This window comes from Falco peregrinus, chromosome 16 (genome assembly GCF_023634155.1).
Source record: "Falco peregrinus isolate bFalPer1 chromosome 16, bFalPer1.pri, whole genome shotgun sequence".
NCBI classification, from domain to species: domain Eukaryota; kingdom Metazoa; phylum Chordata; class Aves; order Falconiformes; family Falconidae; genus Falco; species Falco peregrinus.
In genome coordinates, this window is record NC_073736.1 from 1,651,102 (window position 1) to 1,674,120 (window position 23,019).

A 23,019-nucleotide genomic window follows, 5' to 3' on the forward strand; every position below is an offset into this window, starting at 1 on the left:
TGCCCTGGGGAGGCACATCTGCAGTGCTGGGTCCGGTGCTGGGCTCCCCGGTTCAGGAGGAGCTGGGAACTGCTGGAGAGGGGCCAGCAGAGGCTACAAAGCCGATGAGGGGGCTGGAGCATCTCCCTTGTGAGGACAGGCTGCGAGAGCTGGGGCTGTTCAGCCTGGAGAAGACTGAGAGGGATCTTATTGACGTCTACAAAGAGCTTAAGGGCCAGTGTCAGGAGGACGGGGCCAGGCTCTTTTCAGTGGTGCCCAGGGACAGGGGCAACGGGCACAAACTGACACACAAGAAGTCTGAATTTCCTCTGAAGACGAGGAAAAACTTCTTTCCTTTGCAGGTGACACAGCACTGGGACAGGCCGCCCAGAGGGGCTGTGCAGGCTCCTTCTCTGGAGACATTCCAAACCTGCTGGACATCACTCTGTGCAGCCTGCTCAAGGACAACCTGCTTTAGCAGGGGGTTGGACTAGATGATCTCCAGGGGTCCCTTCTGACCAGTCTGGGATTCTGTGATTCCAAGACTGGTTTGTGCTGACCAAATCTCTTCCAAGACAATGGCAGAATATGGTTGGTGCTCCAGAGCTGGAGCAGCAGCAGCATCAGGGCAGCTTTAAATCAACATCACTGCAATGCCATCAAAACCCCACTCATTTTTTTCTGTGAGAGCTCTGCTGCATTGGACAGATGTATTAGCTTGGGAGTGTCTGAGCTCACTGGTGTGTTTTACACGTCCTGTTGTTGTAGGCAACATTTATAAGGGACCTGATGCTGAGACATGAAGGACCATCCTCCACCCTTGCATAATTCCTAACCCAAATGGAACTTCATGCTCTGGACAAGAAGGAATTGAACAACTTCTCTTCCTTCCTCTTTCCTGGCTAGGTAAATTATTCCAGTTAGGCTATTTATTTCAATTTCTGACTCAGTTTTTTTCTGGAACCCAAATCAGACCTTTTGGGTGAATGAAGCAAGGGTTGGGTGGAATGACAGAGGGGTAAATACAACCCCTCAGCAGGTTCTCAGCTCTGCTTTTTGTCAGACTCTCAGGAAGATAATAACTCCAAAGTTAGTTGATTCTGGGGATTTGTTTTCTGCCAAATCAAAGCCACGTCACCGTCAGGAGAGGCACCAAGCTGCACACCAGGATTTCCGCTCTTCCCCTCCTCACTCTCATCTTGCAAAGGAGCTGTTGGCTGGTACCAGCGCAAGGACTGGGGCATCCCCTTGCCCACCATCACACAGCTACAGCAGAGGTATGTACGCTGAGCCAGTCCTATTGGTTTCCCTCTGTAGCCCACGGAAAGAAATAAGCCCTTTAAGAGTGTGACTCATCTGACCCACTTTAGACTCTACTGCAGGATGCAATTAGGTGCGATGTGCACTGCGAGCAGACCTCCAGTGGCTATAAAGCTGCTCAGGTGACTAGCTCTGATGGACAGACCTCCACAGCAGACGTCTACATTTACTCAGGTTCACCCCCACTGCAGCAGACTTACTTGGAGCCAGACTGAGCCTGTCCATAAACGACGTCCTGCTTGCAGCTCATCATGGGCTGGGCATAGACCACATCGGGCTTGTTGCTGGAGGGGCAAGAGAGAGCCCGTGCTGGCATTTTTTTACTTGTCCTGGTAGTTCCTTGCTGGGTGCTACAGCTGCTGTAGATGCTCTGGCGGTTCAAGGTCGTCTTGTGCTCTGCCCGGCCCCCCACCTGACTCTTCCTCAGCGTGCCCCGGGGCGGTTCGCAGTAGAGGTCAGGCTCGCTCCGGCTGCTCTTGATGTTCTGCACAAAGCAGTAGTCGCTGCCGGCCCTGGTGGGGCTGCAGACAGCCTTGCTGTAGTGCTTGCTGCCCCAGCCCTCCATCTGGCTGTAAGAGCTGTAGCGCCTGTTCTCCACATCCCGCTTCAGGGTCCCGTTGTACAGCTGTCAATGAGAAAACAGGAGGCAAAAAAATTAGGGAAGGGTTGAGCTGCAGATGGACATTGCCAAGCCCACCCCTGTGTGGGTGTCATGGCTACCAAATCCCTATGCCTCTCGGGTATTTTTGTCATCCAGAATTTATGGGAGGTTAGCCCACCTGCAGGCTTACGAAAGTGCTAAACCCTCCCTTGAAATCTGGGGGCACTTAGTAATCAGGACATGGCATCCAGGAGCTTGAAAGCAGAACCAAAAGCTCAAACATGACCTTGGCAACAGAGAAAAAGCCTTCTTTCCAAGAAACGGGGTCTGACCCCACCTGTACTTAGAGGAACTCACATCACATCTCCTGCCATCACAGAGAATGATGTCCCATTCTGACCTTCCAGCACTGCCTGCATTTATTTTTAATTTCCCTGTGATATTTTGCTCCCCTTCCACCTCTAAGTTCCTTAGGAAGGGAGTAAAGGGAGTGAGAAATCACTAAGAAGGGATTCTTGAGTCTTATTGTGCCAAGAAACAAGTGGAGACAATGAATATCTGTTTATGAGTTACAAGGTGTGTAGTATCAGCTCATATAATGGGGTGTTCTGGGAACAATGAGGGATACGCAGCAGGAATTGAGATGACTAAGCCAGGAAGAAAAAAAAAGAATACGACAGTAAAAAAACCCTGCAATTAGTCAAATGAAAAAAATGGTTTTAGCTTGCCTGCTGTCAGGTCAAAATATCTTCACCGCTTCACCAAAAGTCTTCCAGATTTGCCCCAAGTACACCAGGACTGAATCCAATATTCTATTGCAATGTTAACACTTCTGGACATTCAATGCTGGCACCTGGAAGCCTACAGGGCTGTATCCAAGTGACAGACAAGTCACCAAGGTATAAACTCCGGAAAGAAAAAGAAATAAAGCTATTTTCGTGTTGTTTACCCCATGTAGTGATTTTTCCCACTGCATCCCCCTGAGCATGCTGGCAAGCAGATCTCTAAGAGATGCAGCAGACCAGCATAAAAAGAACTAAAGAATAAAACTGCCTGCCTCCTCCCCCTGTGGCTTATCTCAGGAAAGCTCATCTATGATCTCTTGTTGGGCCAAGGTTTCTTTTCTCACATAACTTTAAGCAGCACTACTTTGGATGCCTCTTTCTGCAAAAGCCACCCAAGGATCCCTTGGGCTGGGAAAGAAAAGTCAACACCAGCATCTTATTTCCATAGAGGCTCAAGGCACAAGGTGTGAAATGCCTGTGCCTCGTACAATAGTTCATGTCACTGAAAAAAAATCCGTATTTCCTAACCTAGAAACACCCCATGTGCCAGAGAAATTGTACCCTCTGCAGGCTCACCCTGAGTCCCGCTGCCCTGCCCCAACTGTGTCCCAGCCCTGAGCACACACAGCATCATTCCTGTCTCCAACGCTCTGCAGAACTGTCATTATGGTAATTAATTAAGCCAAATATTTCCATTAACAAACTGATCTTCAAGAATGCAGCGAATCCTCTCTGCTGTGTCCCAGAGAGTTGCACAGGTAACGGCTGAAAACTTTGTAAAAGGGGCTGCCTAGCAGGCATGCCGTCTGGATGAGAAGGAACCCTTTAGTCCAGCTACGCCAATACCCAGCTCGCTCTGTCATCTGAGCGCCAGTCTAAAGTAGTTTTCATACTTTCATTCTGCAGGTTTGCATCTAAACAGGTGAATTGCTGGAAGGGAAGAAAAGGGGAGCAAATTCTCTTTGCATTTACTCCAGAGGACACACAAAAAACCTGTTCGTACTGCAGCGCAGCAGGTAACAGGTTTGGTGCACACTGCAGGGCTCCAGGGATGTGGAAGAAGAATTGGCATGTGATAAGAAGAGCAAGGATGAGGCACACGGGTAGGGGCCATGAGTCTCAGGGGCTCCCCTTGCTGCGGGGCAAGCCCACTGAAATTTCCAGGATGGCCACACGTGGAGGTTCTCCCCATCCTAGTTTTGCTTTGGATGCAGCACGCACGCAGCAACGGCAAAGTGACCTTTCCTGAAGCCGTGATCTACCCTGCTGCGGATGAGTATGTCCTTCTAAGGGTGATATCATCCACATTTTTCCTTTATTTTCCTGGGTTCAGAAACCCTTGGGACAGTGAGGGCCAGGCTGGGGATGCAGCAGGAAGGTGTAGGGTGGACTTTGCTGCTCAGTGGAGCAGGGAACTGACTCCCAGGGCTTGCCACTGGCAGCAGCTGGCTGGAGGACAGAGCAGCAGCTTGTTAGATGTGAGCCCTGTTGTTTTTCTTTATGAGTCAGTACAAGTCGGGATTATTTTGTAGGGCTGTCAGAAGCTTGGCAGAGCTGTGGAGCCCCGAGGCATTTGCTGAAACCAATTCAGCTAACCACGGACGAGCTAACTTGTTATTTATCTAAAGCTATTGTTTGCTCTCTAGCATGCTCACATGGGCTCTCCACCAGCAGAGCAGGGGAGGGGTGAGTGTGTCTGTGTTTATAGATACAGAATTATCAATTCTCTATTTCCTGCTGTGTTTTATAGTGGCATATAGCATAGTCCTCTTTCTTGCCAGCCCTGAGATGGGTGAAGTAAAGCGACCGCCTGTTTGCAAAGACACCTTTCTGCAACACAGGGAGCCCTGAGCGGCAAGTCAGTGCAGGTCCTGGCAGGGCGGGGAAGCCTTCTGCAAACTCATGGGAAAATAGTTCCCGTGTGATGTGAAGCTCATTACCGAAGTCAGTGCATGACTTTTATTGCTGATTCTACCAGATGCTTGGCTGAGCCCATTTTAATCTCTTTCAAGTGGCACGGACCTAACTGGTATCTTAGGATTCCTCTTTGCAGCAGGAGCCTGATCCAAAGCCTCCAGATCGATGAGGAGTCTCCTGCCAGCGGATTTCAGACCTGCTTGCCAAATAGTCTCTATGAATCCTTTGCACATATGTAGCTGGCCTGATCACTCCTTGATGTCGGGAAAGTGCCATGTCTGTGCCTTAAAAGCAGCTTGGTCAGACTAAAACCCACATCCCCACTGCAGACGTTCATCAAGCTAAGTCAGAGACCTTTGCTTCCAATGCTGGAGCAAACGTGGCCAAGGGAATGGGGTTCCCCACATTGTTATCTCTTTGCTGGATGCAGCAATCAGACAGATAGGATGCACAGCAAGGTAGAAGAGAAGCACTCTGCTGTCTGGAGAAGAGATGACAGCTCTGAAGGTGAAGATGATGCTATTACACAGTCTGTGGTTTAAAGAGCCACCTGACAACAATCTTGTAGCTTTTGCTGATGCCATTAGGTGCATAGATGAGCTCTCCCTATGCAGAATAGCATTAGTGAAAGGAAATAATCAATCTCTCACCTTCAAGCCTCATGAACCGCCCAGATTTCCTAACACCCTGAATTGCGTGTGCCCACTGCTTGTAAGTGTTCGCATGGGGGAGGTGGGCCGGGTCCACACCTTCAGGAGTGCACAGAAATGCTGGAAAAGACAAGGAAGTCCCTCAAAGCAGGGTGGAGACATAAACAGTGATTCCCTCTGTGCTGCAAGTTCTGGAAAACACTTCAGAAGACCACAGGCTGTCCCCAAGACTTCTCCCCACGGCACCTGAGGAGTCAGGGCAGGGTGGCCAGTCCGTCCTTTCAGCCAGCTGCTGGTAGTCCCCTGCACTCGTGGGATGCTGGAGGATGTTCACGTGCAGCCAGGCAATGCCACCATCCTGAATTTTAACTTGAACTTCTCCTCCCTACTGTGAAACGAGCGTGTGTGCTGAAGCCAAGCCTTGGGAGCCGTTCATTCATATTAAAACAAGGAGGGGAGGTGCGGGGAGGAAAGGCAGCGAAGATGAACCCTGATAGCACGCAGGTGCTCTGTCAGGCCCAAGGAGTGAGCGCTTCCCTTCGCTGGCAGCAGCAGGGACCTGCCTTTAAAGTACTGAGCAGTTGTGGATCACCAGTTCCCAGCCTGCAGCGTGGGACCATTACAGGAACATCCAACTGCCACACAAGACAGGTACATAAATGTCTCTAACCTCTTATTTCAACTGGAATAAAACTGGTGCTAGAGGGAAAGTCAAAATGGCATTAACCCAACCACTAATCATGAGTCCTTCTCTGTCTTTTTCTTCCATAAATGCTTCTGTTTAAAAGGAAAAGTCTCTTTCCTCGTCCCACTTTCCAGAGAAGCAGAAGCACAGAGCAAGGCGCACCAGCCCCGGGACTCACACTCCGATCTCAGCGCTGCCTTTCCGTGGCGGAGGCCCTCCCAGATAACTGGGTGTTTCTGACTCCTGCATCTAAGGACGCCATCAGTTCATTACCTAGCTCTAATTTTTTCCCTTGCAATTTGTTTGTTTCTAGAGCAGCAGACAGACAGGAGTAAAGGACTCCGTATAAACATGTCAGGAGCAGGTTTCTCCCAGGCTGGAGGGCAAAGCACAGGCAATGCAACATGACAGCGTCCCACCCTGAGTGATGGGTGGGGAAAACTCTTGATGCTACTTGCGAAACGCTTTAGCTGCTCCCTACTACACACTCCGTTGCAGGGACAAAAAATTGCAAAACCAGCAAATATATTGTTTATCTATTTCTGAAATGCTCTTTCCCACCTCTCCTGGGTGCTGCCTTTCTGTATGCTTTTTCATCTGATTCTTTATGCAGCTGGGATTTAGGTCTTGATGGTTCAGTTTTTTCTGGCCAGGGAAGGTAATGTCCAACTTGCTACCCCAAAGCATATAACCTCTTGCAAAACTTCATGGGGGTGGGGGGTGGGGGACACACGGGACAGGACAGGACGGGGCGACTGGGGTCTGATTGAGCAGTGATGTGCAACAGCTATAAATCTTTGCTTTCTTTGATGCTACCCAAACTACTCTAAAATTGAGGTTCCTTTAAATTTGAATGTGTCATCACAGCAAATGACAAGTTTTGCCCTGAAACTCTTACGGAACAAAGCTGATAAGAGATTTTTGTCCACAGAGGCAAAGCCAGCCAGGGATAAGAGGAAGTCTTCCCATCTCATGGCAAACACACTCATGCAGATAATGCATTTGAGGGAGAAGCTTTGCAGCACACCGAGAACACCTGTTTAAGAATCTCCATACAGCCTCTAGTGCAGAGGAATCACCAAAGTGCACTTTTCACTAGTGCCACAATGGACATGATTGCCACAGAAGCCAAGCTGGGGCGGGGGCAGTGCAGCCTAGAGCCCGAGACCCCAGCAGTGGTGCCTGCGGAAAGTGGTGGTGAGCACTGGTGGCCCAGTAGCCAGTGGTCCCCAGCTGCCATGTGCCAGGATCCAACCCAGTTAACCGCTTTAAATGGAGCAGCATCAGGCATGCTAAATATCCCTCGGTCTGGGAGCAGGGCTGCTCTCAGAAAGGTTCCTCACGAGAAGCCCCAGGCTGAGGTCAGCCCTGCGGGGACGATGGTCTGCTCACCCTGCTGGGGGAAGAGCCCCCAACACCTAGGAGGTGCCTCCTACCCTACCCAGCACAGCAGGGGCTGGGTGCCCGTCTGTTTCCTTCTTGTGGAGATAACAGCATGGGGAGGTTGGGTGCACCTTGTCCTGATACTGCATCATCTGGACAGTGTCAAAAAGACATGGGACCTGGGACCCCCCAGCCTCTCTTCCAGGGATGGAGCTGCCAACCCAGCAGACCCAGGCAAGGGCAGCATTGCTGTGGGGGGAATTAAGCCTCAGAGGGTATTTGCTGATGGCAAGCATCCTGGTTCCACGTGCTGCCTTCCCTTGGTGCCTTGGGCTTGGCTGTGCATCTCCAAAGCTGTGTCCGTAGTCAGGATGACCAGCACACTCACTGTAACCCATGGGCCACTGGACCGTGGCAGTGGCTTCGAGCCCAGTGCTAAAGAAATCCCATTTTTGGGGTGGCATTGCGATGTCAGAGTCAAGGGCACAGCTCATGCTGAGACTTCTCCTGCCATGACTGCACTGCTCTAGGTGCCCAGTTTAGCTTACTTTACCTCCCTCAGGTTTGTCTGTGTAAACTGTGGTCACCATTGCACCTTCTGTGGGACCTCAGGCACTACCTTATGTGAGGACAAAGCATAGCCAGCTCATTCGGTCGAATGGCTTTGGAAACTGGTGGCCACTCCTAACTCACATCACCAGTAGGGTGGCACTTGACTCTAAGGGTCTTCTGGGCTCCATCCAGCACCTGGAGTGAAAGATGACCTAAGACGGAGAGGTCTGCAGTCACTACTGCACCCCTTGCTGCATCCCACCGTGGTCACTGCGCAAATAGGACTGGGGGCTTCACCCCTGAAGCCAACCCCTGGCACATGAGCCAAGGAAACCCTGCAGCCAAGCGCAGACCTGCTGCCCTGAGTGCCTCTTTCTGGAGTGGTACCTGATTTCAGTTACCTGCACTGATAATGAGTAGGTACTCATCGCATTGCTAATTACAGTGATGCTACAAACAAGGCAATCTACAAGAGGAATAAACAGAAAATAGTCTTTAATAATCGGTAAATCAAAGTTTTAGTCAGCAATGTTGACTGATCTGGAGAGAGATCTTCCTCCAGATCTATCCTTTCCTTGCTCAAGTATTTGAACACCAGTATCATAAGGTTGGGAAGGAAACTCAGAAGCAAAAAGCCTGAGATTTCAAAAAAGACACAAAACAAGATGAAAGGAGGAAGTCAGGAATAATAGTTTTGAAGAGCTGTGAGTGAGACAGATACCTCCAGTCACTGAGAGACACCATCTAAGGCAGTGCTTTATAATAAGGTGATCTAAGAGAAGTGTCTTAAGTTGCAGGTGCATAGGCATGGATTGCCTGTTACACCTTTTTAACTCCAGAAGAATTAAGAGTAAGTAAATTTCCTGAACACCATGCTGGGTCATTTCACCGAAACATCTGGATTTGCCTGTGCATCTCAAAGGACTTAGTGGTTCTCAGAAACACTCACAGCACCAGCTCCAGCTAGAAAGAAGTCCAGCAATTTTTTCTTCAAAAATAGATTTGATTTATCTTTGTTTTCACGTCTCAGAACCCAGGAATTACAAATAGGAAATGTTTTTTAGAACGCCTGGAACCTGCACAGACTTCAAGCAGGTCCATAGACAAAGGTCAAAGTTAACCCAAGCTGGAGGGTGGTTGTGGATGTGTATAAACCTGTAACACTTTTCTGGAAGAAGCAAAATGGTGGAGGTTCCTAGCTGTGGCTGGGGAGTATGATGTCTGTTAAGCTTGTTAAGCAGATTTAGGCTTGAGGTTATAAGTTCCAATGGCACTTGGGACTCATCGCCCCTAACTGCAGTCATCTACCTGTTAGGTGACTGCTCCCATCCAACTGCCAGTGGAAGGAGATAGGCATCCAGAGGGGCTGATTCATCCTGACCTGACAGATCTCCAAGATAGAGGAGATGAATCACCTCCTCGTACTTCTCCCTTTGTTGGCTATGGGAGGAGTCTAGACGACTTGTTAAGACTAAATGGCTGATTTTCAGATAGACACAGTTAGGTAAGACAAATTTTACTGTGAATCCTTCACAAGTCCTGGTCCCTTTTTCTGAAGTAGCCCAGGTCCTGCAGACTTGTACCAACAATTTCTAGAATTGAAGGTTTGTAAGACACAAGTTTGGAGAAAGAGCTTCCCTCACCAGTAAATACAGAAGAGCCCCTCAGGGAAAAGCTATGGACTGCGTAAGTCTATGGTGAACTAGGAATGAGTGAACTGCTGTGTCCATGGTGCTCTAGGGTGTCTAGTGGAGACCCTGACCTTCGTAACCATCTTGTACGCTGTTCACCACACTGTTGGACTGAAGTCCCCAGCAGCCAGTGGTATTTCTAAGTACCAGGCTTCTGTCCAAGCTGTTGTAATGATCGGGAAGAAGATCAGGGATGAACAAAATTAAACAATAATCCTCACACCAGCAACACTAGCTTCAGCACCACCTTGGCAGCATGAACACAAGCTGGAGGGGCAGCTGCAGAGTTGGAGCTTAGCTTCCTCTCTCTCTAACAAAAAAAGACAAAACCCAAACAAACAGCTAGAAACTACTGGGATGGCTGGAACAGAGCAGTTTTGCTTAGACAAAGCATAAAAAGCTCCACTCAGAAATCACAACAGACAAACAGCAACATATCATCAAAACAAAACTTCACAATCATTTGGCTTATGAACATCAGAGGCTCCAGCTCTGGCTCTGGAGGTCCCTCAGCTGCAATTTTCTGGTGGCCACAAAACCACTCTGGGATGCATCACTGCCTGCTTACCGTGCTTAGACCCTGCTGCAGAGCCCTAGTGACGGAGATGGGCCACTTGGCTGGACGGACCTCTGCTCTGACCCATCAGAGTCACCCCTTTGGTCTTAGAGCAGGCAGAAACACCACTGCCTGGGATTTAACCGGCTCAGCAAAGGACATTAAAACAAGTCAACAGACAGCCTGCAAATAAACATTTCAAAGACGTACCAGTACTCTCAGTCCTTCCTCCTGAACACGCAGTAGGTAGCAAGCCTAGCAAGTGACACTGCTGCCTTGAAGCAAGCACACTACATACACCAAGGCCATTAAGAAAGGCAACAGATATATCTTTCTGAAGCTGAGGAATTCTGGTGCTATGAACAGGCAAAGGATCTGTCAGCTACCAGAAAAAGCTTCAACCCTCTGTCTGTGTGCTTGAAACCAACATAAGCACCTTTCTTGGTTCAACCCTTTGATGGTTGAGAGGGAGCTGCTTTACAGTCCCAGAGTTGTTGAAAGGAGCCCTTTCTCTTTCCCGTATTTAAATCCCAGATCTGTGAATTGCTCCTTTCTACTTTATAGCTGATGAAAACCAAGGCAGAACAGAATACAGGTCTGAGGTGGAGGGGCATCATAAGCACAAATTGTCCCAGTAGACGATGGACTGGCCTGGAGTGATTCCCATGTACCAAGAGTCTGTCACCAAGGACAAGACCAGGACGTCTGTGGGATGTATAAACTTAGATTGCACAAAGACAAGTACTACCTCACCTGTGCTTTTGCTGGTAATCTGTAATATTTTGTTTGGAAATCACCATGAGAGAAGTGGACCTCCTCTTTTCCAAGCTCTGAGAAAATCTGAAAAGGTCTGCTCTAGCATTGAGATTGGGAATAGCAATACAGTTGTAAAGCAAATCCCCTGACCGTCACTGCTCAACCACATTAATGTTGTTCACAGAGGAGTTTTGGTACATGGAAACAAAAATGGAAACTGTTCCAGATGAGCAATGGATGTGCTCTGAACTTGAACTGAGTTGTAAGAGTCTGATCTCATGACTGATCCTTCAGACAGCTTGAAACCTCTTACGCCGTGTGGATATTTATCCACAAAACCAAACTAAATCTTGTTCCACACTAAAATCCCCAACGACATACAACATAGATATAGGGTCCTTGATCATCCTCTTCCATTGCATTGAATTACATTCTAAGATAGCCACAGCCATGTGCAATCCCTCTCTGGCAAGTTTCTGAAGTGCTGTGATCTTCCTACATGACTGCTTCTGCTAGAGGGTGCTTGCTGTACAGGTCACCTCAAGAGTATGCCACAGTCCCCAGATAAAAGAGTATCTTACCGGGTAGCCCCAGCTGCTGTTTCCTGTCTGGGTTTTGGCATAATAGCTGCCCCGGGATGTCCCGTAGCCGTAACCATCAGCTAAACCATCGTACATGGAACCTGTAAATGGAAAAAGCACAGTCAGCAGGAGGAAGCGGTCCCACAGGCACCCCTTCAGAGCACAGTGCTCTTTTTTCCAGTGAGTTTAGTTACTGAGGAATAACAGAGTTAGAAACCTTACCAGGGACACAGGAAAGACAGGCAGTAGGTTGAGCCCTTGCCATTGCAGGCAGCTCATAGATGTTCATTCCAGAAGAGCTCTTGGAAACTCCAGCCCTCAGACCACAAGCAACTGCCTAAGGTTTTCAGCAAAGACTAAACACCACAAAACGTGTGACAAGGGCAGATGGGGTCAGAAACTGGGCCAATGCCTTAGGTCTTTGCTGCATGAGAAGGTCTGGATGCTATTTTGTGCTACACATCCTGGAAGGTCTGACCCTGGAACATGCTTCCTCTACTCTGACTTGGAGATAAATAAAATTTGCCACTTGTCTGAAAGCAAAAGCCACCTGCAACCCTTTCGCCAGCCTGGCTTTCCTGGTCTGGCTGCTAACAATCACATCAACACAAGCAGCCCAAGCAAGGCTCACTAATTCAACCAACAAAACATGATGGATAAATATTTAACACCTGGGGATCTGAAATAGTTAAACACTAAAACACCTGATTGCACTGCCTTAAATTTCAGTCTTCCGTCTCTAAAAGATCACTTTGTGTCTTTGTACTTTCTTTTCCTGGGAATGTATTAAGCTCCATCATTGTTTTGGGGGCACTGGGGAGATCTGTGAGATGAGATCTCAGATACATTTTGTAAAGATGCAGATGTCTTGGATCAAGAGGAATACACCAGCCATTTCTACTGTTTCTCACTGCTTTATTCAGAGTGCCTGGATTTGCCTGTCCCAGCCCTACTAAAAGCTGTGTCTCCTCAGTAGCCTTTGGCAGTGTAATCTCTGGATCCATCCTAACAGTATTTTACTCAATGCTACATTCATCACTACAAGAAAAATGAAGCGAGTCATTCCCTTTCCACACTGGAATTCCCTTAACCCCCTTGAGATGGTCCAAAAAGAGTTCAAGTTCATTCACGTTACATTTTTCAAAGTGCTTAATAATTGTGGCATCCCAAGTCCCGTTATGAGGAAGTACAAACCCTATACTCCAATTAACTTCCAGGGGAAGCTCTGAATGTCTAACGAAGCACAAAATCAGGACTTACCTGTCTTAAGTTATGCACCTAAACTGGTGGGTAATGTCAGAAATATCCTAATCTCTCTGATTGTTTGATAAGACTCATCTCTTAGATAAACTGGATAAGCTCGACCACAAAAGCCCTGAAGCCACTCAGGTCTTCTACAGCCACTGATCCTTCAAATAAATCTAGCTTATTGCCTTGCCTAAGGCGCCCAGAACCTGTTATGGTGATTTGGTTTGTGGCTAAAAATTCTTGCATTTTCTCAGGAAGATGATTCCTGTAGATGTGGTATAAATAATGAGATTTGCTTTCTATTGTCAACAAGAGAGGAGCAGGACTGGACAGATGGCAGCATCTGAAGAACATCACTGAATGCAGAATAAGCAACAGTAGAGTAATTTCACAGACATACACTTGTGCAGGAAACCACAGGACCTCGTCTGCCAGTCTAGAGACTTGGTGGGCACTGCTCCCTATTGATATTGCTCCAGCCCTGACTGCTTCATATACACGAAGTTGCACAGAAATTGTTGATAAGGCAAGGAAACGGCCATCGACGTGCAACAGGAGGCACAACTCAGGTGTGCCTTTCACCTTGTGCTTCCCTGCTCCACCCTGGGCTTTCCCAGGAACTCCAGATCAGGGCATTAGTGTTTGGCTTCAGCAGAAGCCAGGCAGGGCTCGAAATGGTAAGTCTGGGCCAGTGATTTGCCAGGGGACAGAGCTAGCCAGGAACCACAGCTCTGAGTGCAAAGGTAAAACAACCCCATGATAACAGTTTCCTGGCAATTCCTTCTTACAGCCAACCTCTTGTTCTGTGCAAACATCACCTAACTGCAGGCAGGAGCACCTGGGAGCACTGCCCCATGCTGTGAATGAGCAGTTGGAAGAAAGGGCATGACTCACAGCTTCATCTGACCGGTCCTCCCTGGGGACCACACTTCTCCTTTCAGGATCCATTCTTGCCATGCACTGCGCTGAAGGCTTTGGGTTTGAGCAAGGAGACACCAAAAATAAGCCAATTTAGGCACACCTCTGATTTTCTTGTATAAACTCACCATTACGTGGCCAAATTCAATAGACCATGCAGTTCATGCAAGTTTATGTTCTTCAGTTGTTTAAGAGTGGCCTTCACCTCTAAGAACTTGTATAGAAGAGCTTAAAAATACATAATTATATATAACCTCAAATGTTCAAGGCATTTTGAAGCCAACTTGCTGACTGGGGACTACTTCTGGCACCACACGACTGTGATTTTTTGCTTGGAGAGCTCAGTCTATAGTCCAGGAAGAACCTGGGAATTTTCTGATGGATGTGGCTAAAGGAAACATCATCTTTATTTAGTCCTGCAAGTTTAGACGGTTCTCTGCCTGGTTCATCTAAAGAGTCAGCCTGGAGGTGTATCGCCAGCCCTCAGGGGAAGGGAGGATGTTCCTCTTTTCAACCACCTCAAGGGTAAAGACCACATAAGCTGGTCACAGGTCCTGAGAACTTGGGATAAAACCAGACTATCTCCTGAAAAAAAACATTTTGGTAGGGGCTGAAAATGCTTTCTGGGGGAGGTGCCTCCTTGGTACTTTTTTCTAGCTATGTCCATATGCCTGTGTCCCATTCGTTGTCATCCAAGCAGCTGTTTACGTCTCTTAAGTGCCCACTTGCGCTTAGACAAACACAGAGCCAATTAAACCCACTGTATTAGCAGCAGATAACAGATGGGATGGAGGCAGAAAAGACATGGCTGAGAATCCCTTGGATGAAGCACAGGCTTCCCAGCAGCTGTAGTTGTGGGCAGAAAATACCTCTAAGGGGCTGCTCAGGTGCTGGCTAGGCTGTCATAGGGACCCCTTTCCCCTGCCCCCAAACCGTCATTACCCCAGGGCATTTCCTTCAAAACTTGGTCGATCTAAAATCTCATTTCTCTTCAGTGGCACAGTTCCCAAGGGTGAAAACCAACTACAACAGGTAAGGATTGCAAGATCTTGCACTCAATCCCTGTGAGCCCCACTACGTGCCCACATGGCCCTCCTCCTCCTCCTCTCTGTAGCGGTTATGGATCACTGCAGAGCAAACTGCAACTTCTATCCAGCCCAGCGTGCCTGTGCTTGATGAGTTCACTGCTGTCTTCAAAGGCAGCTTCACACCCCTTGAAGCTAAGGGACTGATGGCAAGGAGAACGGCATTAAAAATGCCATTTTTCAAGCACGACGGTGAAAGGCTTCAGCCAGACGCGTAAAGCTAACAGGGAGCACTGTGGAAATGGATGCATGTTAATAAATATTAATCTGTGGCAGGGAAAGGCAAGACAAGAACCAGTCACTGGTAGCACAGGCTAGACAAGTTAAATAATGAACTATGCACGGCTTTAAAACAATAAGGATGATTAAACATAGGAAAAACGTAGTAAAGAGAAGAGGGCCTGTGGGAGGCACAAAGCAAAGCCTGGCTGCTTCCAAGGGGAGAAGGGTCAGTGAAATCCCAGAAGCTGAGATCCTTGCTTCATTTCTGCTCTCTGTCCTGTGAGCTAAAGTATTTCGGTGTTTTTCTATACTAATAATCTAAGGTTTGTGGAAGAGTGGATGGCATTCACTGAATCATCTCATGCTGTAGGAAGGTTAGAGAGGTCTTCGAAAGGCTTACTGTCCCCAAAATCTCTTCTTCCCTTCTCATCAGAGCAATGCCCCCCGTCAGAGCCAGGTCAGAGCGAGGCAAGATGGCTATCCGCCCAGCGCAGCAAACCTCCACATCACAGCTCAGCCGTGAGGCAGAAGGACACGGCACTCCACAGCTGGGTTTCCTCAGGTCTTTGCTCCCTGCTATACCCTGCCAGCCAGTGACAAGTCACTGGCAAACCTTTTCTTTAGCCAGAGGACTTTGCAGACGAGCCCCGTTGGCTCCAAGGAGCTGGTTCGGCTTGGCCTTTGCTCCTGCCGTGCCACGGAAATTCATTTTCCCTAGAAAACAACATTACTTGCAAATTCAGAGGGAGCCATCCAGTTAGCTGTTCCCATGGTGAAAAGGCAGGTGTGTCCTAGGCAGACCCCCAGAGCCAGAACCCCAGGAGGGGAGACTCTGCAGACCCCGAATGCTGTGGCTGCCCTTGGGAACACGCTGCTGGGCTGAGAAAAGCCCCCACTGCGGGTGGGGGGTTGCGCTGCCTGCACCAGGCTCCCGCTCACTACCCTATCCCAGTGCACTCCAGTTTGAGCCCCAGTGGCTCACCTTGCCCTGCTGTGGCTTGTGCACATGTTGGGTGACACCTTCAGAGAGCGGCCACAACTCCTTGATTCACTGGATTGCAAACAACCAATTAATTTTATGTATCAATGAACAAGCAAGACATGGAGGGAACATCTGCTGAACCCCTAAAGAAACTCCAGCTGGGATACAACACCACCATCCCTGCTACAGGCAAGAGGGGTCCATGTCCATGCTCTCCATCCTACGTACACAGGCACATGCATTCCTGAAGCTGGGAGAAGCTCTGCACCACGCTTCGGCTCCTGCTCAAGCCACAGATCCAAACACAGCAAGAAATGGCTGGACCCGGACCAAGAGCTAACCAGCCACGGGCAGGAGACTGTCGGGGTGCAGAGGGAGCAAAGCACCTCAATGTTATCAAGGGGCTTTGTGAATTCCCCAACCTGTGCTGCCTTTGAGGAACACCTCTGAGAAACCACGGAAGGAGGCAGGTAGCTGGTGTTGAAGGAGCATTTGAACAGGCAGACATCCACGCCTGACCGACCCACGTAGCCTGTCTGTAGGAAATATTAATGCTCTTCGTTAGCTCTGCCCAGCTAACCTTTGGGCCAACAGCAGTAAAAGCAATACTTGAAAGCTTAGTCTGACCCTCTCAGGCTTCAACCCAGAAGAAAACCCCAGGAATAAATGGCAACTTCTTGCCCTTCTGGGATTCCATCCAGAAATGGCCTGAGAGAGCAGCTGCCGGAGTGAATCAGCCATCGGGACCTTCGTGCTGGCCAACCTCCCTGCAGTGGGAATGGGGTGGCCTCTGCCCCATGTTTGGAGGCAGCTCCTGGGAGCTGGTTGTGACTCAACTTCCCTGGGACACAGAAACCAGAGCTGCACATTTCCACGCAATTCCCATTCCCAGACATTTCCAAAAGTGTCTGGAGGAGGGGTTTAGCTTCAGCCTGTCGAGCAGAGACGGGCAGCTTGGGAATTTGTTGGGTTTTTTTAGTTTCCCAGAGGTTTCACCTGGGCTCCTCTCCAAGCAGAATAATCCCCCCCTGCCTCCCTTCCTTCCTGCCGATGGGCAGCAGTGGGAGACATCTCTCTGCCTGCTCCCCTCCGCTGGGAGAGGAGGCTGGCAGAGCCCCAGCCCCCATCCAGAGCCTCTCGTCTCATCCTGGTTTGTATTTTATTTTGTCAGCTCTGGCACCATAACACCTTAAGCAATGAGCCCTCCCGAGGTAGGATGAGATGTGCATCTTCCATTTTGGTGACAAAAGAAAGCTCTCCTTGCCCTGTCCCCCACTTGCCCCTTGGAGTCTATGTCCACAAACACACACAAAAAAAGAAAAAGCAGAGATTTGTTCCTGGTGGTGCCCATCATGGGTCACTGCACACACGCTGCCCACCATGGAGCTGCTCTATTCCCTCCATTGCAGTAACGCCACACATACAGCCAGGATGGCTTCTATGGGCACACCACCTCCACCCTCACCCACAGCCTAGTGCCACCCATCTTTTCCTGGTAAACCAGCCCAAAACAAGTGTCTCGACCATGACACCTCACCAGCGCTGGATTCAGCCTCATGATCCAGCTTGGAAAAGCTGCTGGGCAAGCCACAGTCCCTGAAAGAGATGGCAGAGGCTGACGCAGCTCTCCCAGCCTTCCAGCAAATGCCCCTCTGCATGCTGCTCGCTGCGGACACAGCTGAACGGTCCAGTCCCACCCCCAGCACCCCTCTCTCCCCCAAAGTCTCGGGCTTATCCTCTTCCCAGGGAACCCAACCAGGCCACTGAGCTCACTGCAAGCTGCCGACAAAAGCACCTTTGAGAGCCAGGAGGTTTTGCACTGCAGCTGTCACAACCCTCTGGGTTTTCAGTTTCCAGCTGGGGAAAGCTGGGGTTCACCTCCAAATCAGCTTTCTCCAGATACAAGGATGGCAAAAAAACCCCACATTTGCCAAGCCTTGACCCAAAGAGGAAGGTATTCCAGTAGGAAACCTGGCTCCAGGACTCAGCTGACTGCTTGCTTTCTCTGGCACGGACTCAGCGCAGAGCATCCCCACCGAGCCAAGGCAAGGCAGCACGGTAGGAAAGGACACCTCTCCTCCTAAGCCATCTCCTTCCTACAGCTCAACTGGGGTGTCCCGGAGGCTCCCACACTTCTCAGCCTACAAATGGGAGACACGTTGGGAGCTTCAGAGGCAATTCTCGAGCTTGGGCCTGTGTCCCGCACGCGGGCAGAGCCTGCCCTCCGCCTGCCGCACACTGGGTGCCAGCTCCCCACGGAGCGGTGGGACAGCAGAGCTGTTGGCCTTGGCCATCCACAGGGACTGGTCTGGTGGAGGATTCCAACCATGGGGGCACTGACAGAGGAAGGATTTGCAAACATGAGGCAGCTACTCCAGCTTTAGAGCCAAGGAACAAGTGGTTAATGGCACCACACTGAAATGCCCGAGCACCTCAGGGATGCGGAGCAGCGCAGCGCTCCCAGGAGCCCAGCTCTGGCCAGGAGGGAGCCCATGCATCCAGCTCCCGTGCAGTCCTAATGCTTCCATCCAGTGCAATATCAGCACCCCCTGCCTGGGGTAGCCCATGAGAGGCGCAAACCGGTCTGTGCCTCACAAACAAAACCCCACAGAAGCACCCCACAGCATCTGCTCTGTCCCCAGACAGGACCCCCTCGCTGTCCAGAGCACAGTGGGATTTTACCTCGGTTGGAGTGGCCCACACTCGATGACACGGATGACTTTTGCTTCTGCCGCTTCACCGTCATCATCACTTGCTCTTGGACCCGCTGTTTTCCCGTGCCCTTAGTTTTCAGCTTGTGGTCCGAGGGCAGAGCCAGAGTGGAGCTGGCCTGGTCTTGGAAACACTCATACGCCAACGCTGTTTTCAGTGGAGAGTGAAGCATGGCTGCAAGCAGGCCGTGGGGCTGGGGGGAGAGGGGGCTGCACTTCACCTGACCGTGCACAACACAAGGTGACAGCAAAAGCGTCTCGTGCTGGGGTTAATCTCCCAAACCCCTCCTTGCCATACGTCCCCCGGCTGAGGGTGTCTCAGGGCTCTTGCTCCCGGCTCGGCTCCCCAGCGTGTGAGCAGGCACACCCTCTGCCAGACTGGATATACAGCCCTGCCTGCACACACCCACACGCTCCCCGCCGCGGCTCGCTTGCAGCCCCCACGCTGCCGCTGCAGGGCACACGGCTCCCCGCTGCCCTCAGCCCAAACCTGCCTCCCCCAGCCTGTGCCCAAAGGGAAGGGTCGACGGGGCGGGCGGGTGCCAGCGGGGAGCAGGCAAGGCTGGGAGGTGTGAGGGCTGGAGGTGGCCATCACCGTCCCCTTCACCACGAAGGGCTCATGGGCAAGGCTTTGTGGGTCTGGGTAGGAAACGGTGCTCTTTGGCAGCCGGAGGGCTGGAGTATCTCCCACACAGCCTGCTCACCTTCTATTTTATTATTCCCCTTAGTCCAAACTGGATCAAAGTGGTGTCTGGGTGCCAAAAGCTTGGGGATGCCCCTGCTATTAGGAGGCAGCATTGCACATGCCCTGGTCAGAGGAGCAATGCTGCCTGCAGACCCGTTCCTGCCAGGGGGTCCAGCCTCCATCCCACCAAGATGCCCCCTGCACAATGTGTCCAGCTCCCCATTTGCAAAAAGCTTCCCCTGCCTGCACAGGTTGCAAATCCACCCCGCTGAGCCCAGGACTGCAAGGTCACCCGCAGAGCACTTGAAGTGGGGGTCATGGAGGATCCTGCTGACTGTAGGGTGATCTGTGTCCATGGGGGTGAGACCTCTTCCTAAAGGGGTCTCACTTTTTGCAGGGACAGCCCTATGCAGAAATCAGGGCAGCTGCCAGGTAAAGAGCTGGGGTGATCTTTGCAAGTAACCTGGGGTAGCACAGAGGAAAATAAGACTTTTTACAAGCAGAATAGAAGATAAAGTGGCTGTACAAGAAATGACATGCCAGGTTATGAGCAGAGAATTTTTCTCTCTGCCAAGCCACACTGCAGCAACTCGTCTGCAGAGAACCGAACACCTCAGCGCTGGTGTGACCAGTTTCAGGTCACAGCAAGCGCTGACAAAGCTCCTGCCAAGCCACAGGAGGCTGATACAGGAGAAGAGGCACAAATCCCACCAGGAGGGAGGCCAAGGTGAGGGCGTCAGGACAGAGGCTTCCTGGCCCCCCCAGGACCAGGTCCCGGGTGCTCGCACCAGCACACAGCCCGGAGAAGGGCCAGGAGGAGCAGGCTCCTCTGCGCTGCTGGATGGAGGGTGCTGTTGTGGAGGGCACTTGTGGAGTTTCTCACTGGTGGGAATCATCAGTGCCCAGGGTCTGGCTGCCCACAGGCCTGGCGCTTTCAGCTCACAGGTGCTTGGTCCCTCCTTGGAAGCAGTGGGAAAGCACTTTATTTTTCCCATGCATCAGATTTTGTGTTTTGCTGGTGGGTTGTGAGCACACAGGTGCCATATTTCCTATTTCCTAGGTGCAAGAGCAGTATCAGGAAGCACAGGGTGTGCTCTCGGGGAAGATGGATGTAGTGCATCTTCCTCTTCTGATGCTCCAGGATGCTCCTTCAGTGAAACACCACAGCAGAAACCCAAGCTTTGTTGATGAGACAGGACTAGAGCAACTAAAGGGTAATCCCCTGTGGGACCCTCTCCCCACATCTCCTGACCCTTCACCCAAGGGATGCAGCGGCTTCGCTCCGCTCCATCACCCGACCAGCCTGGACATTCAGACCATGCTCAGGCAAGGCCAGCCAGGATGAGGGGTGGCTGATGCCCAGTGAGATGGAGCAGGATATTCTGCTGCTCCTGTGCATTTCACGGAGCAGGGATAAGTCGGTGTGCTCCCAGTCCAGGTAAGGAACAGCAAAGCAATACCTGGGTGTTTTTTTCCTCTGTCCTACTTGTTTCTCCTGAAAGCTTGTTATCGATGCCAAACGATGTTTTCGCAAATCAATGACAGGCTGTCAGCGTCAGATGGCTTCTGCACAACAAAGTGCCCAGCTCTTGCAAACCTGTAATGTCATTTCCCCGCCGGCAAGGAACAGCCCTCACCCTGTCCCCGCACGGGAGAGCCAAGTGTTTATCACATCCCGTCATTTGGCTCTGGCATCTGCCCTCTTTCACAACTTGCCCAAAATGCTGAGCTGGGCTGTGGAGCTGGGGACAGGGAGCTTACAGAGGCTTTCAAGAAACAAGAGTTTCTTCGGGCGAGTTTGCACGAGCTAGCCCAAGGCAGGGAATCTCCCAGGTTCCTACAAGAGACTCCAGCCCCATATCTAAGAGAGCAAAAGGTATTTAAACAAAGGAGTTTGTTGCACTTCTATGCAAACTGCTGTTTCTGCCCTGAATCACGGGCTGGGGATGCTTACCTAGCAGGGCATGGTGAGTGTCATCCCCAGCAAGCCCAGTGCAGCACCGGCGCAGCAGCACGGCTTGCACCTACCAGCGCCTGGAGCAAACTCCCTGTCTGCCTTTCTGTCTGGAGCTCACAGGCAGCAGCGGGGCAAGGCTGAAAGGGGAACAAAACCTGTGCCCAATTCCGGGGGCAATCGGCCAAAGATGGGAGGCTAAAAAAAAAAACCAAACCCAAAAAAATAGGCAATCGGTGATTTGAGGGAGACGGGGGCCTTCGCTGCGGTCCGACAGCTGCATGTGTGCACACCGAGCATCGCATGGCGATGCTGTGACTCACCGCTCCGCACCCCACACCGGGACACGCCTTGTGCATCTGGCCTCTTCAAAGCATTTTTGTATGAGTTCCTGGGAATCCTGCCAACTCGCTGATCGCAATCAAAGGGCTCTCTGGCCCAACACTGCTCCCAGAGCCGTGCAGGATTTGCTGTTCAAACTTGTCAGGCGCTCCCCAGCTGAAAGTGTCTACGGGTCGCTATAAAATCTGCGAGAGGAAAATAGTAGTTGGCCCCCAAAACTGGAGTCCTGCTGTGTGTGTTTGGTTCTTCTTAGCAACTAGGGTTGCTTCTTCCTCAGGGCGGGTGGTCACCAGGAGGGACAGACATAAAGGTGTTGGGAATTTCTTGTATTTCCCAGGATAATGCCATTTTCTGAGCGATGACTCAGCCTCACCCTGGCACAGCTGAGATTTCCCAGCACCTGGCAAGGTTTCTCCAGGAGGAAACCTGCTCTTCAGATTTGCAAAACCTTAGTTTCGCTCTGCCTCTCACGAAAGGCTCTCCTCCTGTGGGACCAGAAAGCGCCACAGGAACAGGGCAGATGGAGAGCCCAGATCCAAGAGGGTAACCAGGACCCAGCTGAAAGCAAGCATGGAACTGCCAAGTTGAGGAAAGCCATGCAGAAGCCTGCTGAGACATGTGGGCAGGTTGTTCTGGAGCGAAACCTTCCCTGCACTCCTTGCACATGTGGCACTGAGATGTTTTTGCGGTGGTGCTGTGGGAGGAAGAAAAGGTGACAGCACTGACCAGCTCATGGGCTGCCCCTTGGCAAAGCAGGTGGGCTTCACCAAGCCCTAGAAATCGCCCACCGTGGATGGGAGCTTAAGTGAGGAAACCAGGAAATCGCTGAAAAGGAAGGACAGTTCAGGGAGAGCAGCTGCAAGGCTACGCTAAGCAAGATGAAAGCCTTGCATAATGGAGATAAAGTACCTGGGAACAAAGTTAACCCATCGTTAAGGTCTGCCCTAACAGAAACATGGGATCACTGAGGCAGGAAGGGACGGACCCTCTGCCCAAAGCAGGGCCAGCTTTGCTGAGCTGGGTCAGGACCCAGTTGCTCCAGGCCTTGTCCAGTTAAAGTTTGATGAAGATCCCACAGCCTCTCTGGCCTCTCTCCCAGTACTTGACTATCCTCATGGTGATTTTTCCCCCCATTATCTAAGAGGAATTTCCCATGTCCCAGATGGTTCCAGTCAATCTCCTCCTGTCCCCATGTGCCTCAGAAAATCTGGGTCCGTATTCTTTGCATCCTCCAGTTAATTAGCTGCAGAGAGTTGTAAGGTCTCTCCAAACTGTCCCTTCAACCTGAACCAACCATCTCTCCCAGCCTCTCCTTGTGTGTCCTGTGCTCCACTCCTGACCATCCTGGGGCTGGAGAGCAAGCCAAGCCCTTGCCCGTGTCAGCTGGACCTTGTGGGGTCACGTTCCTGGCTCCCT

At 50.7% G+C, this 23,019-nt stretch overlaps 1 protein-coding gene across 1 annotated transcript in view; it reads right to left on the reverse strand.

Annotated features, from left to right (window-relative positions):
• The window catches only part of PKP1 (plakophilin 1), a 42,138-nt gene extending 23,343 nt beyond the window's left edge, over positions 1 to 18,795 (reverse strand). The window contains exons 1-3 of the mRNA XM_005239595.3: positions 18,594 to 18,795; positions 11,457 to 11,557; positions 1,500 to 1,924 (exon numbers count right to left, since the gene is read on the reverse strand). Coding sequence (XP_005239652.1) covers positions 1,500 to 1,924; positions 11,457 to 11,557; positions 18,594 to 18,795 — 728 coding nt within the window. The remainder of the gene's footprint in view (positions 1 to 1,499; positions 1,925 to 11,456; positions 11,558 to 18,593) is intronic.
• Positions 18,796 to 23,019: the final 4,224 nt, after the last annotated feature.